General features: G+C 40.1%; 2 protein-coding genes across 4 annotated transcripts in view; one reads left to right on the top strand and one right to left on the bottom strand.

Moving 5' to 3' along the window:
- Positions 1-2,244: 2,244 nt before the first annotated feature.
- On the bottom strand, positions 2,245-6,376 carry C17H4orf46 (chromosome 17 C4orf46 homolog). Of its 2 annotated transcripts, none has more exons than XM_059876174.1 (2): positions 5,990-6,376; positions 2,245-4,473 (listed from the first exon to the last, which is right to left on the bottom strand). In XM_059876174.1, the coding sequence occupies exons 1-2, from the start codon at positions 6,273-6,275 to the stop codon at positions 4,373-4,375; spliced, it is 387 nt and encodes a 128-aa protein (XP_059732157.1). In that variant the 5' UTR covers positions 6,276-6,376; the 3' UTR covers positions 2,245-4,372.
- A 44-nt stretch (positions 6,377-6,420) lies between these two features.
- The window catches only part of ETFDH (electron transfer flavoprotein dehydrogenase), a 44,374-nt gene continuing 34,774 nt past the window's right edge, over positions 6,421-16,020 (top strand). The window contains 1 exon segment of one of the 2 annotated variants that reach the window (NM_001077130.2): positions 6,421-6,644. In NM_001077130.2, the coding sequence (NP_001070598.1) occupies positions 6,611-6,644 (34 nt within the window). In that variant the 5' untranslated portion in view covers positions 6,421-6,610. 2 annotated transcript variants of the gene reach the window in all.

Raw genomic sequence — 16,020 nt, 5'->3', positions numbered from 1 at the left:
CAACAAAGGTCTGTCTAGTCAAGGCTATGGTTTTTCCAATGGTCATGTATGGATGTGAGAGTTGGACTGTGAAGAAAGCTGAGTGCCAAAGAATTGATGCTTTTGAACTGTGGTGTTGGAGAAGACTCTTTTGAGAGTCCCTTGGACTGCAAGGAGATCCAACCAGTCCATTCTGAAGGAGATCAGCCCTGGGTGTTCATTGGAAGGAATGATGCTAAAGCTGAAACTCCAGTACTTTGGCCCCTCATGTGAAGAGTTGACTCATTGGAAAAGACTCTGATGTTGAGAGGGATTGGGGGCAGAAGGAGAAGGGGACGACAGAGGATGAGATGGCTGGACGGCATCACTGATTCGATGGACGTGAGTCTGAGTGAACTCCAGGAGTTGGTGTTGGACAGGGAGGCCTGGCGTGCTGTGATTCATAGGGTCACAGAGTCGGACACAACTGAGCAACTGAACTGAACTGAAATGGGAAGACCCCACAGGTTGTGGGGCAACTAAGCCTGTATGTCATCATTACTGAAGCCAGGTCTGAGTCCTTTCTGTTCTTATATGCTGCTGCTGCTAAGTTGCTTCAGTTGTGTCCAACTCTATGCGACCTCACAGACAGCAGCCCACCAGGCTCCTCCATCCATGGAATTCTCTAGGCAAGAATACTAGAGTGGGTTGCCATTGCCTTCTCCATTCTTACATGAAATAATACATTTTTTACATGAAGAATGTCGTACTTTCAACAAAAATATATATATTTACATATGCAAAGAGATTTATTACAAAGAATTGGCTCATGAGATTATGGAGACTGGCAAGTCCAAAAACCTGCAAAGCCAATATCCCAGTTCAAGTCCAAAAGCCAGAAGCTACTGTAGAACCAGGAAAAGCCAATGGCCCAGTTCAAAGGTCATCAGGCAGGAAGGTCCATGGTTCTACTGATTGCATGAGGCCCACCCACATTATGGAGGGCAATCTGTTTTATTCAGTCTACTAACTGAATTGTTAATCTCATCCAAAAACACCTTCACACAAATACCCTTAATGTTTGACAAAACATATGGGTACCCTGTGATCCAGTCAAGTTGACACATAAACTATCACATATGGGGAAACTAAGTAAAATCACAGCCTTGAATATTAATAAGGTTAACCAAGAGATAGGTAGCAAGGCATAGTATAGACAAGCATATTGGTTTTGGTGTTGGAGACCCTCAGGCAAATTATTTCACTTCAGCCTGTTTTCTATAGATAGGAATAATATCACTTTCCTCAAAGAGCTAATATGGTTACATGAAATAATGTTTATAAACCTAACATTGTTTGGCATGTATTTCATGCTCAGAATTTTTGAAACTAAACACACTATTTTAATATTAAAAATTCCATTTTACTGACATCATCCTCTTGAGGCTCTTAAAAGTCTACATCAGTCCAGAACATTAAGTTGTCCTCTGAGGTTTATGTAGATCTGGCAATGAACTACTAAGTTTTAAAATTTTTTGTCTTTAAGTAAGACAAAATGTTTACGTTTTGACCTCCTTCCCCATCTCTCCCATGAAGCGGAGCAAAAAGAAATATAAAAAGGGATGATTTTTTTTAAGTCACTCTTGAAAATAAGATGAGCTTCTCTGTGGACTACACATGGCAACAGAAACTGAGCAGAGCTGAGCTCTGGGCCTGTGGACTCCAAACAATGGCAGCTATGAGTTTTGCAAGAGGAATTAAGTGTCCTCAGAAGGCTCACTGCCTAAAATTGGGGGTTAACCCAAGCAAATGGCAATTAAATAAAATTAAAAATCAATTAACATGATTTTTCTACCTTAGAAAAACATATGTTGGGGGGTGGGGCAGGCAGGGAGAGGAACTCACACACACGAAGACCAAAGTAGTACAGATCACATTTATGATACAGCTAAACCAGGGGGAGTTACAGAGAATCTTGGCACGAGATGAAGCAAACAGATCAAAAGAATGAATGCAGAACTCAGACCAAGTCATTTGTATGGTAACTGAATGACATATAGCATCTGAAACATGGTATTTGGAGGAACAGCTATACACATACAAAAATAAATAAAACAAAACCCAAGAACTAAACCACAAGCCAAAAGAAATTCAGGTGGACTAAACATCTAAACACTAAAAACACTAAAAACTTTTTTTAAACTTTTGGAAAGATGTACAGGAGAGTATCTCTATAACATCTGCTAGACAAGACTCAGAAAACACTATTATGAAAGACTGGTGAGATTACATTAAAATTAAAAATGTTTATTTAAGAAGACTCTATAATCAAATACAAGGATACACCATAGACTTCAAGACAGTTGAAACATACATAACAGAGCATTATGTAGTATCGAAAATATGTAATAGCTGTAAATCCATACGGAAAAGACAAAACATAACAGAAAAACGGGCAAAAGGTATTGCCTGCGAAATCATACCGCATTTCCTCAGTGTCCTGTACTTACAGGAGGCAGCGCTATTCAGTGTGGGGGACTATCTATAAGAAAGGAATATCAGAAGAAGACCACTGGGGCCCTCTGGAGGCTGGTTACTACACACACAAAATAGTATTTTTTTTTATTTGACATACAGTCAATATTATTAGTTTCAAGATAGTACTTTGTAGTGTTTTGATAACACATATGTGTATTAAAAACATAAAAACACAAACTAGAATATTTAATCCCTCTAGGACAGAGGTTATCTCTGGGGAGAAAGGGATGGAATCAAAAGGTAATAAAATAAGTTTCAAATGCATCTAACACTTACATATTAATATGTTCATAGATCTAAAGAAAACATAACCAAATGCTAACATTTATTAAATCTGCATGATGGAAATATACGGGTGTTCTTTAAGTGATTCACCTTTCCTCTTAAGTTTGAAATATTTCAACAAAGTTTTAAAATAATGAACCTGAAGAAATGAAAATAACATTTGCTTTGAACAAGCTTATTTTTATAGATTTTACAAATTGCAATTTTCATGACACATAAAAAATATTTTTCTAACATCAAAATAAGCATCTCTTTGGTATAGCAACACACCACAAGTGTTATCTTTAACATAAAAAATTAATCAAGAACTGTGACTTAATATGTTAAATAAAACTATCCTTTGCCCATCCATGTGTCCCCTTTCACAGGCCCATTGTGGGGCTTGGAAGTGTAGTTCTGTGCATACCTCCACAGCTACAAGAATTAAGATGCTGCATCAGATATGTCCAGAAGTCACACAACAGAGAATTAGTTGGCTTAATCATCGATACATATGACACAAACTCACCAAAAGAGAGAGAGCACGTGTGCACAACATATGATATGAGACGTAAAACAGAGCATTGTCATGAAGATCAAATAATATGAAAATAATTACATCATTTAAATTTGATGCATTTTTTTAAAAGTACTTGTTTAGAATTATTACATTCAGAATTTAAAATTATTACCTGCCAAGCTCCAAAAGTAGTAATTCAAAGCCATAATTTTGATAAGGCACTTTAAGGAGAACAATTAAACATACAAAACAGTGAATATAAGAAATATCCATAAAAGCAGTTAACCTCAGAAATAGAGGGGGAAAAAATATGTATTTTTTTCAAGATAGGCTTCAGTAAAAGTTTTTTTGAAAAGCATCACAGAGGGGCGAAAAATATTTATCATATATTTTTAAAAGTTGTTATCAAAGTTCAAATTCCTGTTTAAAAAAAAAAGATAACATTTTCCTTCAAGTCAGTGAGGTTCTGACTCAAATACTTTTTCAAGAAACAATTAACATCGTTATGCTAAAATTAAGAAGAAAAAGCAGCTTTTAATTATGCTGTCAACTCTTATTTAACAAACATCTAGTGACTGTTGTGTAACAGTGTTTTAGGTTGATGGAAATATGTAAGTAAGACACAATCATTGGTTCTAGGGAACTTAGCCCAGTGGAGCTAAATCTAACATTGGTAACATGAAAGTTTACCTTCTTTGGGCCATAAATAAAGCTCAATTTCAAATTCTGCTATTCTTGGCATCTTCTTGCAAATAGAAGAGCATAATGGCCCACCTAGTTTGCTACTGGTAACACTGTGGCATTATTATCTACTGATAACTTTCATAAAAGATTCTTTGAAAGTTCAGAGAACAGAAAGTGTTTAAAGATAAACAAATATGAATCAGCCTCAAAAATAACATCAGCATTCTGTTTACACAAAATGAAAAAAAACAAGAAAAATTTCATCTTCAGTATCCAGAACCGTGTGATTATCCAGTCTCCATGGTACATGTGCAAACACCATAGATGAGGAGGTATGCATTATTACAGTCAAATCAGTTGTCAGGCTTCAAGGAATCATAGCCTTCTTTCAAGAGGTCCCGCCATGTTTTAAGGAAACGTGCATTTTCTGTACATTTGAAAGCAAGCTCTTCCACTTGAGCTGATACTGCAGATGTGGCTTCCAGAAGTTTGGTTAATGAAAATGCTGCCTGAAAGTTAAAAAAAAAAAAAAATCAAATAATGTAAGTTTATTTTTTAAATTCTCTCCCTATTTTATGAACCTGGCTGAAAATAGCTTAGAATCCAATGCCCAAGTTCTTTTCTTTAAAAAGTTAAAAATCTTCAAACTAAGACACGCCAGCTCTTTAGTGGAACCTAAAAAAAATTTCTACATTAAATAAGCTTTGAGGACATATGTCTACTAGAAAGATATACATTATGTATGAGACATGACCAGTCAGCATCTTTTTCGGGTGATAATACACTAGAGTCTCATTTAGCTCAACAAGACGACTTGTGCCCGTTGACACCAAGTACCAGAAGTATTTGAAGGACTTATGATACAGCTCTTACTGATGGGAGGAAGCGACTTGCTCCGCTATTTTTATCTGTTTAACACTGCAGACCATGAAATCGTATGAACCAAAGAACAGACATTCTGAGCTCACAATTAACACCAATAAAAACAACACCCATGCAGAAAACACGGCACTCTTGGTGGAAAACTCATTTCTTGATCAAATGCCTTCTTCACCCACCGTATAAAATAACACTGTTCCTGGGTAACAAACACATCAGCACTGCATTCTACACGCTCACTTGGAACAGCCTGGTTCAGCAAAGATGAAGCTGTGTCAGCATTTCAGCCATCTTTTTAAAACAACAAATACTTGCTGAGGAATGAGAGAATAACGGAGTTCACCCCGCGGTTTGCAATCTGCACAGGAGGATCTCCCGGTTAAGACGACACCCTACAGACTTCATTCACTTGACCTTAAATCGAGAAACCCGACTGTGTGTATGATGGGTGGCTGGGTGGCTGTGAGTGTCCGCGCGCGTCTACAAACTGGAGACTCAACACGAGCAGTTCAGACCAGGAATCCCGGCCATCAGAAGGACGGGTCTTTGTACTGTTAGGGGAAGCAATCTGGACCACGGGGCGGGGACTAACCCATCCTAACTGGGTCCGCTCAGAAGGATAATCGCCTAGCCAGCAGGCTCTGGGCAGGCGGCCAGCTAAACAAGGCGAGGGGGAGGGAGACGGATCAAGTCCCAGCAGAGGAATCCCTGTCTGGCCCTCAGCCCCGCAGACTAGGCAGGGCGGTGGGTTTGTAAACTGCGCCGTTTCGGGTTACAGCGCGAGAGCGGAACCAGACCTCCAGGCACAAAGACCCGGCGCGGGCGCGGCGGGAGAGGGATGCCCTGGACTCCCAACGCGGCTCTTGAATACGTGCGGGACACGGCCCGGACCCGCCGGCCGCACTCACGTCTCCGATCTGCAGCTCCACCTCTTCCAGCGGGTCCACCAGTCGGCCGCTGCTCCTGCTCGGAACCGGCCAGCCCAAAACCCCCGGGGCGCTGGGGGAAGATGCTGAAGACGTGTCTGAAGACGAAGGAGAAGAAGGGGGCGGCGGCGGCGGCGGGGAAACCTGCAGCCCTTCAGGGTTCGCCATGGAGCGGGGCTGGCCGACTGGACCGGACTTGGGAGGCCGAACCAATACCAACCGTCTTTCAACTGCTCGCGCCCAAAGCCCAGCGGGCCCGCCTCCTCTCGGCTCTCCGCCGGGGACCGCGAAGCCGTGTCTCTTTCTCGGGACAGCCAATCAGATGCCAATGAGTTCGCCTGAGGCTGCTCTCCGCTCCAGGGGAAAACCTCCCAACGGGCTCCCAGACTCCGGAGCAGAAGACCACAGCTCCCAAGGTGCCGTGCGCGCCGCTCCGCCTCACCGTCTTGGGACTCTGCGCGCAATTCACCCTGGGATTTGTGGTCCCCCCACCCCTCCCCAACCATTCGGGCGCCTCAGCGCATGCCGGGTGAGACGCCGCTCAGCCTGCCGCCGCGGGCGGCGCTGGGACTTTGAGTCCCTTCCCTTGCCCCTTCGGTCCGTGACCCGGAAGCGCTGCGGGCGTCGCGTCGCATCGCGTCGCGTCGCGTCACTCGTGGCGCCCGCGCACAACAAGACAGGCGGGAGCGTGGTGAAGCTGGAGCGTTCCGCGGAGCAGACAGGTGGTGACTGCTTGCGTCTCGGCGGGCGATGGCGCCCCCAGTGGCTTAGAGGTCCCGCGCCCATACGTCAAGCCCAACCTCCTCCCCCGGCGTCGGCCAGCGTCCTGTCTGCTGTGAACATGCAGGTGCTGCTGGCCAGATTGGCCTGCCCGGGTGAGCGGGGTCGGCGGGCGCGGGTTGACAGGGCAAGGTCGCGGGCCAGTCCGGGCTCGCCTCGCTAGGGAAGAACTCGGGCAAGGGCGCGCGATCAGCGCCAGGTGGATCCTGGTTTCCTCCCCGGGCTTGTCCCTATTGAAAAAGTTGACAACTAGGGCAGAGGTCACGGGCGGAGGAAACTTGTCAACGCGGCTCCCGAGCGGAATCTTCCCCGAACCCTGGTGCCGACCCTCTTCCCAAAGCCCAGATGCTGTCCTAGACTTGGAACAGCCTTGTTGGAAAATGGGTAAATTAGCTATTACACAGGTTTTCTCCTTGGTCCTCTCCTGACTTGGGTCTTGCAGCCGTCCTACTCCTTTCTTAAGAATTTGAACTCTGTTCTGTCACACTGACTTTTATATGGTACCCAAGTCATCAGGTTATCTCTGGAGCCGGGAATTTTTCTGTGTTGTCTAAAATTTACTCTACGGCGTATCGTGTTATGGTTGCCCCTAGAACCATCATGATGACTTGGTAATACCTCATTACCTCCCCTTTCACCTTAAAAAAAGGTAGAATGATGTCGTTGGACGGTTTTTGTTCGTTTTACTTAAAAACAGTTTAAAAAAATTTACTCCAAGATATCTCTCAAAACTGACTTAATGTTTTCCGTAGTTTATTTAAATTAAATTTTGGCTCTAGAATAAACAAGTGTACATATTGCAAATTCACGGATATTATTACGTAAATTTCACAAAAGTAGAATTTTGTCAAATTTGTCTACCATGTATTAAATAATTGGAATTTAAAGTTTCTGTTACTGGTGCATGTTTTACGACACCTAATGTGTAAATACTGTTGACTGAAAAAAAATGCACACCCTAAAAGGTTGAGGATTATGTTTTACTCAGCAGGCACAGGGAGCACTTAGCCCAGGAGACAGCCTCTTAAGAGGGACAGCTCTGAAGAGGTAAGGTAGAAGCCAGGATATATAGGAGTTTTTGCAAAAACAAACAAGTGAAACACACAAAATAGGTAGTTGGAACATCAAAAGATTACTGCTAATTAAAAAATATATATCTCAAGTTAATGAATTTAGAGCTTTTCTGAATTAAATTTAATAATGAGGGACAGATCTGAAGAGGTAAGATAGAAGTCAGGATATATAGGAGTTTTTGCAAAAACAAACAAGTGAAACACACAAAATAGGTAATTGGAACATCAAAAGATTACTGCTAATTAAAAAATATATATCTCAAGTTAATGAATTTAGAGCTTTTCTGTGTATGGGAAGATTTAAAAGTTTGGGCTCATTGAAATCATTCCTTTGATATGCATCTCCACTATCTAGGCCCAGTGTCCTGCTTTTCTCCATCCTGAATCCCTTCAGAGTACATAGTCAGGGACGGCTGCAGTAGCTGAGAACTACTGATACAGCAGGTGATATTCTTTGTCCACAGTGCCTCCTCTAAGTCATAAATTTGACCAACGTTTGGGAGTAATTTCATGACCAGTTTTTGTCCCTTGGTGCTAGGAAGGTTCATTCCTAGATCAGGCGAAGATTCTGTTGATAGGCCACCCAATGTGTTATTTTTGGATCAGGCCCTGTTGATAATCTAAAATTCTCTGGAGTGCCTGTCTCACTAGTTTATTATGATCCAGGAGATGTTTTTCCTTGTCGTTTATTCCCATATCTGAATTGCACTGTTACAATTATTCTGTGTAGAGTTAATCTATATGTAAATTGTCTTAAGACATTAATTTTGTTGGAGGCCTGGTTAAACATTGGATGATGCCAAAGGAAATCTAATGAAATAGAAAGGATATAAGTAATTCAGCTAATAACATTAATAAGGTCATAGTGCAGCAGAGAGAGGGACGAGTCATAAGTAATTTGAATCCAACAAGAGAGCAAATTAAAACAATGATCAGTATAACTAGTTGTGGTCTGGTTGAAATAAGCCATCCAATCCAGAGGAGAACCAGCTGAACAAGCCAAATTTTGGAGGGATCACATAGAGAGAAAGATAATGTTTCATCTTCATTTACAAAGGTATACTTTATCAACTTGTTGTAGGTAAGTGTAAGAGGAAAGGTTTTTCAGTTCAGTGATATGATCTGAAAATTATCAGGAATTTGTATTTGCCAAAAAGTCATTTTTATAAATCTTGAAGATCTTCATTTTACAAAAGTATCAGAGTGAAGCAATGATTGTCTATAAATGACAAAATACTTAAAATGACATGGTTAAAGATCTGATTACAATGCAGTTGACAAGAAACTTGGATATTTCTGTGACAGCATTTTAAGATAATAACTAGAATTATGATTAATAGCATTATATTGATAACAGGGCATACCAGATTTGTGGGAGTTCTTTATTTACTTTAGAATATCTGTATTAATGACATCTAACCTTAGATGGCTTCACCACCGCTTATGTGGCAATGTTTCCCATGTACATTAACATAAATAAACCTAATTAGTTTAATATCTCTCTGCGATATCAGGGTTCCTTTGAAGTATCCCAGAGTTAGTTGAAGGTCAAAAGGACTTTAGTTAGAATTTGCTATTTGGGACGTTTGTCAAATATATCAAAAAGGTTTCAAAACACTGGTCAAGTAGGATCATAGGTCATTGTGAAACAACACTTATTCACTTAACCAAAGTGACAAAATATTTCAAAAGCAAAAACAGATCATTTAGAGGCACAGAAACTCAATCTGTTATCAAAAGCAGGGAAAATTTTGTTCTCTTAACAGAGAGAGGAACCAAGACCAGTCCTACTCCAGCCTACTTTTAATTACAAAATCCATTTACATTATTAAATTTAATCTAATCCTAGCCTGACCATTTTCAAAACTCCTTTTTCAGGGCTCTTTTTCTATAGACCTTCCACAACTTTCTCTATTCTTATTAGTTTGTTCCTTAAGTTTTTTAATCCAGAAATAACTGGCTCTAGGACAAAATCACCCTTACAGTTCCAACAGGTTCATTTCTATTCTTCAATCTTCTTTTGCCGAAAACATATATCCTACTTTGCTTATACACTGAACTACTTCCCTTGATAGTTTTAGTGGCTTTGATTACATGTTATAATGTTAACCCTTAAAAACCTTAATCTTTAGCAGAAACCTAAAAGGAACAAGTGATTATGAACTGTTTGTGAAACCAGCATTTCCCATTTGGGATATTCTATAACTTCTAGAAACATATATCTTCTCATAACATAATTTCTTTATTCTATGTGATATAAGATATGTCCAATAAAGCCAAAGATCTTTGGTTTCCCTCTTGTGAGGAAACAAAAGTAGGTCAATTCAGACCTGTTTAGCAATTAATGTTCCAGTATTTTATCTTATTTGAAATGACCTGGATATTCAAGGAATTACCATCATTTAACTTATCAAAATTCAAATTACCAAAAATCTGAAGAAACTATTTTAAGATAAACATACCCAAAACAAAAGAATTCCTAAAGAGTTCACCAGAAAACTTTTATCTCATTTACCTTTATTGATTAACTTAAAGTCATATCAAATTAATTTTTTTTTCACATTGACAAACTCTATAACAGAAATGACATGAACTTACTGACCTTCAGTAAACTTAGGTACAATAAAAGTAAGACATGTCTGTATTGACTAAACCAATGAGCTTAATATAACTTTAATATCAGATGTTAATTTAATATTGAATATTTTCTAGACCATGTGAACCCCAAATTCCCTCCAACAAGTTGCTTTTATATTTAGAAATATTTAGTTTGTAAACACTTACTTTAAGTCAATTAAATAGACCTCTTTTTTTTTTTTTTTTGTTATTAGTGCCACAAGTCATCTTTGGCACCTTTAATATCACTTTTCTTTTTTTTTTTTTTTTAATTTATTTTTTTTAATTTTATTTTATTTTTAAACTTTACATAATTATATTAGTTTTGCCAAATATCGAAATGAATCCGCCACAGACCTCTTTTATAAGTTTAATTTTGTTCATATTTTCCAGAGTCAGAGATATCTCATATGTGATGTACACCCAGACACATAAACAGACAAAACTAGAGATCGCATAGATTCACTCTAAAAACTTAGTTATGAATCAGGTATTGCCATATAAACTCACAAGTTTATAAGTAACAGTTGGAATAAGATAAATTTGTTTGGTCTGATTAATACTTCACTATTTGTGGAAAGGTCTTCAGATTTATATTTGTCCTTGATAAACGCTTAAGGAAGCTAAGAATTAGATTTTGGGTGAGGGAACCTTTCCAACAGTTTGAGTTTTAAAAGGTCTTTTTCCCAGTTTCCCCCCTCCAGTTCAGGTTTTATTTGATTGAGCTAATTAGGCTCAGTCTCAGTTTTTTGGGAGCTGTATTTACATTTCTGATCTGTAGAGACTTGCAAGATATAGTAGCTCCTGATATTAAAAGATTGATTTGTCCATCTATACTTACTATGATTTGCTTTTGTATCAGAGATTTCCAGCTAAACTGAAAATCAAAAAAGAGTCCTGGGTTTTAGAACTTTAGGATTTAATTTGTCATGCCTTCAAAAACTTGTATAATGCATTGACAAAGCCCCTCTTTCTGAGTACATAGGTAAGATCCAGAGCAAAATGTCTATTATTATTTTTTTAGCCTCTGAATATTAGTTCCCAGTTTTTACTTTATATTGTCTTGGCTCAGGTAACCCTATTGGTTTCCTTTCACATGTTTAAATAATATTTCCTGAGGGCCAGATTCATATACCCTGTCTTAGAATACCAAGAAGAGGAAGCCCAGTGAAACATGTCTATCCCACAATATAATTCAGCAAAAGAGATGTAAAACATCTTATATAAAGCCTATTTAAACCGTACCAATTTTTATAAACTTTCATCTCAATTCTGTCAACTTTTGGCTGACAGTTAGAAACCAGTCAATAGGCTTTGGTCTTAAAAGGAATCATAGAAGCTTTCCTTTCTTTTATTCTCCAACCATTTTGACTATTTTGTATAAAAGGTTCTCAGATCCCTAGTGAGGGATTGAGCCAAGGGACACAAGCCCTCTTGTCAGTCTTGTAACTGGTCTAAATGTTGCCCCAGCTAATTGGCAAACTACCACACAATTGCACTCATCTCACATGCTAGTAAAGTAATGCTCAAAATTCTTCAAGCCAGGCTTCAGCAATATGTGAACCATGAACTTCCAGATGTTCAAGCTGGTTTTAGAAAAGGCAGAGGAACCAGAGATCAAATTACCAACATCTGCTGGATCATGGAAAAAGCAAAAGAGTTCCAGAAAAACATCTACTTCTGCTTTATTGACTATGCCAAAGCCTTTGACTGTGTGGATCACAAGAAACTGTGGAAAATTCTGAAAGAGATGGGAATACCAGACCACCATATCTGCCTCTTGAGAAACCTGTATGCAGGTCAGGAAGCAACAGTTAGAACTGGACATGGAACAACAGACTGGTTCCAAATAGGAAAAGGAGTACGTCAAGGCTGTATATTGTCACCCTGCTTATTTAACTTATATGCAGAGTACATCATGAGAAATGCTGAACTGGAAGAAACACAAGCTGGAATCAAGATTGCCGGGAGAAATATCAATAACCTCAGATATGCTGATGACACCACCCTTATGGCAGAAAGTGAAGAGGAACTAAAAAGCCTCTTGATGAAAGTGAAAGACGAGAGTGAAGACGTTGACTTAAAGCTCAACATTCAGAAAACGAAGATCATGGCATCCGGTCCCATCACTTCATGGGAAGTAGATAGGGAAACAGTGGAAACAGTGTCAGACTTTATTTTTGGGGGCTCCAAAATCACTGCAGATGGTGACTGCAGCCATGAAATTAAAAGATGCTTACTCCTTGGAAGGAAAGTTATGACCAACCTAGATAGCATATTCAAAAGCAGAGACATTACTTTGCCAACAAAGGTCCATCTAGTCAAGGCTGTGGTTTTTCCTGTGGTCATGTATGGATGTGAGAGTTGGACTGTGAAGAAGGCTGAGCACCGAAGAATTGATGCTTTTGAACTGTGGTGTTGGAGAAGACTCTTGAGAGTCCCTTGGACTGCAAGGAGATCCAACCATTCCGTTCTGAAGGAGATCAACCCTGGGATTTCTTTGGAAGGAATGATGCTAAAGCTGAAACTCCAGTACTTTGGCCACCTCATGGGAAGAGTTGACTCACTGGAAAAGACTCTGATGCTGGGAGGGATTGGGGGCAGGAGTTGCTCAGTCGTGTCCGACTCTTTGTGACCCCATGAACGCAGCACACCAGGCCTCCCTGTCCATCACCAACTCCCGGAGTTCACCCAGACTCACGTCCATCGAGTCGATGATGCCATCCAGCCATCTAATCCTCTGTCGTCCCCTTCTCCTCCTGCCCCCAATCCCTCCCAGCATCACAGTCTTTTCCAGTGAGTCAACTCTTCGCATGAGGTGGCCAAAGTAATGGAGTTTCAACTTTAGCATCATTCCTTCCAAAGAACACCCAGGACTGAGCTCCTTTAGAATGGACTGGTTGGATCTCCTTGCAGTCCAAGGGACCCTCAAGAGTCTTCTCCAACACCACAGTTCAAAAGCATCAATTCTTCGGCTCTCGGCCTTCTTCACAGTCCAACTCTCACATCCATGCATGACAACAGGAAAAACCATAGCCTTGACTAGACGGACCTTAGTTGGCAAAGTAATGTGTCTGCTTTTGAATATGCTATCTAGGTTGGTCATAACTTTCCTTCCAAGGAGGAAGCATCTTTTAATTTCATGGCTGCAGTCACCATCTGCAGTGATTTTGGAGCCCCAAAAAATAAAGTCTGACACTGTTTCTCCATCTATTTCCCATGAAGTGATGGGACCAGATGCCATGATCTTCGTTTTCTGAATGTTGAGCTTTAAGCCAACTTCATACTCTCCTCCTTCACTTTCATCAAGAGGCTTTTTAGTTCCTCTTCACTTTCTGCCATAAGGGTGGTGTCATCAGCATATCTGAGGTTATTGATATTTTTCCCGGCAATCTTGATTCCAGCTTGTGCTTCTTCTAGCCCAGTGTTTCTCATGATGTACTCTGCATATAAGTTAAATAAGCAGGGTGACAATATACAGCCTTGACGTACTCCTTTTCCTATTTGGAACCAGTCTGTTGTTCCATGTCCAGTTCTAACTGTTGCTTCCTGACCTGTATACAGATTTCTCAAGAGGCAGGTCAGGTGTTCTGGTATTCCCATCTCTTTCAGAATTTTCCACAGTTTCTTGTGATCCACACAGTCAAAGGCTTTGGCATAGTCAATAAAGCAGAAGTAGATGTTTTTCTGGAACTCTTTTGCTTTTTCCATGATCCAGTGGATGTTGGCAATTTGATCTCTGGTTCCTCTGCCTTTTCTAAAACCAGCTTGAACATCTGGAAGTTCACGGTTCACGTATTGCTGAAGCCTGGCTTGAAGAATTTTGAGCATTACTTTACTAGCGTGTGAGATGAGTGCAATTGTGCGGTAGTTTAAGCATTCTTTGGCATTGCCTTTCTTTGGGATTGGAATGAAAACTGACCTTTTCCAGTCCTGTGGCCACTGCTGTGTTTTCCCAATTTGCTGGCATATTGAGTGCAGCACTTTCACAGCATCATGTTTCAGGATTTGAAATAACTCAGTTGGAATTCTATCACCTCCACTAGCTTTGTTTGTAGTGATTCTTTCTAAGGCCCACTTGACTTCGCATTCCAGGATGTCTGGCTCTAGGTGAGTGATCATACCATCGTGATTATCTGGGTTGTGAAGATCTTTTTTGTACAGTTCTTCTGTGTAGCTAAGTATATTTTTTCCCCAGCCTTTTAAGGGTATATATTTTTTAAACTGGATAAATAGAGCAGACTTGTTTGGGGCTCATTAATATTGGGAACCAACAGGGTGTCCCTTTGGCTCATCCATCTTTTCTTAGTGTTGTATAAAATCCTTTTGCTTTAATCCCATTAACATCTGTCTTATTTATCCCATTTATCAATAACCATCTCTAGATTTCTTTATTTTGGGGAACAAGTACCTTAAAAATTTTCACCTTTTTGGGAAGAAGTCTGTAGACTTCCCCTTCAGTTTTTTTTTTTTTAACTTTCATCTTAGCATTAATTATTCTAATGCTTTTATTAGCATCTATAAGACCCATTGAGGGGGAAGCAGAGACCAAAAATAAGTCTTCCCAAACTTTTGTTCTTTGTTTGTTTTAAAGGAGTTCTTAGGTTAATCATTATATGTGTTTTCCCACCCTCTAATTTGCTTTTTTCATGGATATCAATAAAACAGTGCTTGTTATGAGAGCTTTCTAAAAATTTACCAATTTAAAAGTTTTTCCAATTAAAAGATCATCATCTGGCCCTTAATGAGCTATATGTTAAAAGTGACTCAAACATATAAGATGCAAGAGGCTTCCCCACAAGAGTGTGAAGAATGCCACCTAAACAAGATCCAGAAGCTTTACTCTCCAAAATAGTCTAAGAAAATGAAGGCTGACACAATAAAGATTAAGATTGCAAAGTCCCTGAGAGTTGGCCCAGTGGACAACAGACTGTGCAGAATCTCAGTCTGTTCTATTGGCTGACAGATGTACAACATATGTGTACCTTCTGGAAGGCAGAGACCAACTTTCAGGACACACACACATACACCCCCATACAACACCAAAGATCAAGTAGGCATTTAGGCAAGTAGGCAAAGACACAGAAAGAGAAATGCAAGTTCCTCCTAGAGGACTTTTATTTCTTTAAGGGAATTCTGAAAAGATGTTTTATCAAGCTGGCTTTCTCTGACTTAACTCTGTACACAATGAAACAACCCCATCTTAGTCATTTTCAAGGCGTGATTTCCTATAATTCCCAATTAAGTAAATACTTGGAAGTATAAGTTTTGTATGTAGATAAACCTAGCTGGAATGTTAATTGGAGGCAAAGATATTAGGCCAGCCTCTCACTTAATCACCCAGTCCACTCAGTGTCTTTCAGCCAGGGAGCTTTCAACTCAACATCTGTCAACTGGGGAGCTAGGTACCTATTATACTTCTCCAGATAAAACTCAGAATCATCAACCAATAATCTGGAGCTCCTAGAACCAGGAAAGAGTCACCTGGATTCATCTTGACTCTCCAAGGAGGTGGGTGAGCAGAAGAGGCCACTACTGGCACCAAGGCTCTCATTCCTCGTAGAGTTCAGGTGAAGGAGAGAAGTCAGCTCTAGGTCCTTTTGTGGTCACCAACTAATCGGGTCAACTAGTGAGGGCTGTGGGGTGAAGGGCAAAACCTAAAAGTTGAGAGTTATGTTTTATTCAACAGACATGAGTGCATGCTCAGTTGCTAAGTCATGTCTGACTCTTTGCAACCCCATGGGCTGTGGCCCACCAGGCTCCTCTGTCCATGGGGTTTCCC

Source organism: Bos taurus, chromosome 17 (genome assembly GCF_002263795.3).
Source record: "Bos taurus isolate L1 Dominette 01449 registration number 42190680 breed Hereford chromosome 17, ARS-UCD2.0, whole genome shotgun sequence".
In the NCBI taxonomy this organism is placed as follows: domain Eukaryota; kingdom Metazoa; phylum Chordata; class Mammalia; order Artiodactyla; family Bovidae; genus Bos; species Bos taurus.
Note: the sequence above shows the minus strand (reverse complement) of the source record. Positions and strands in the feature narration are given on the sequence as shown.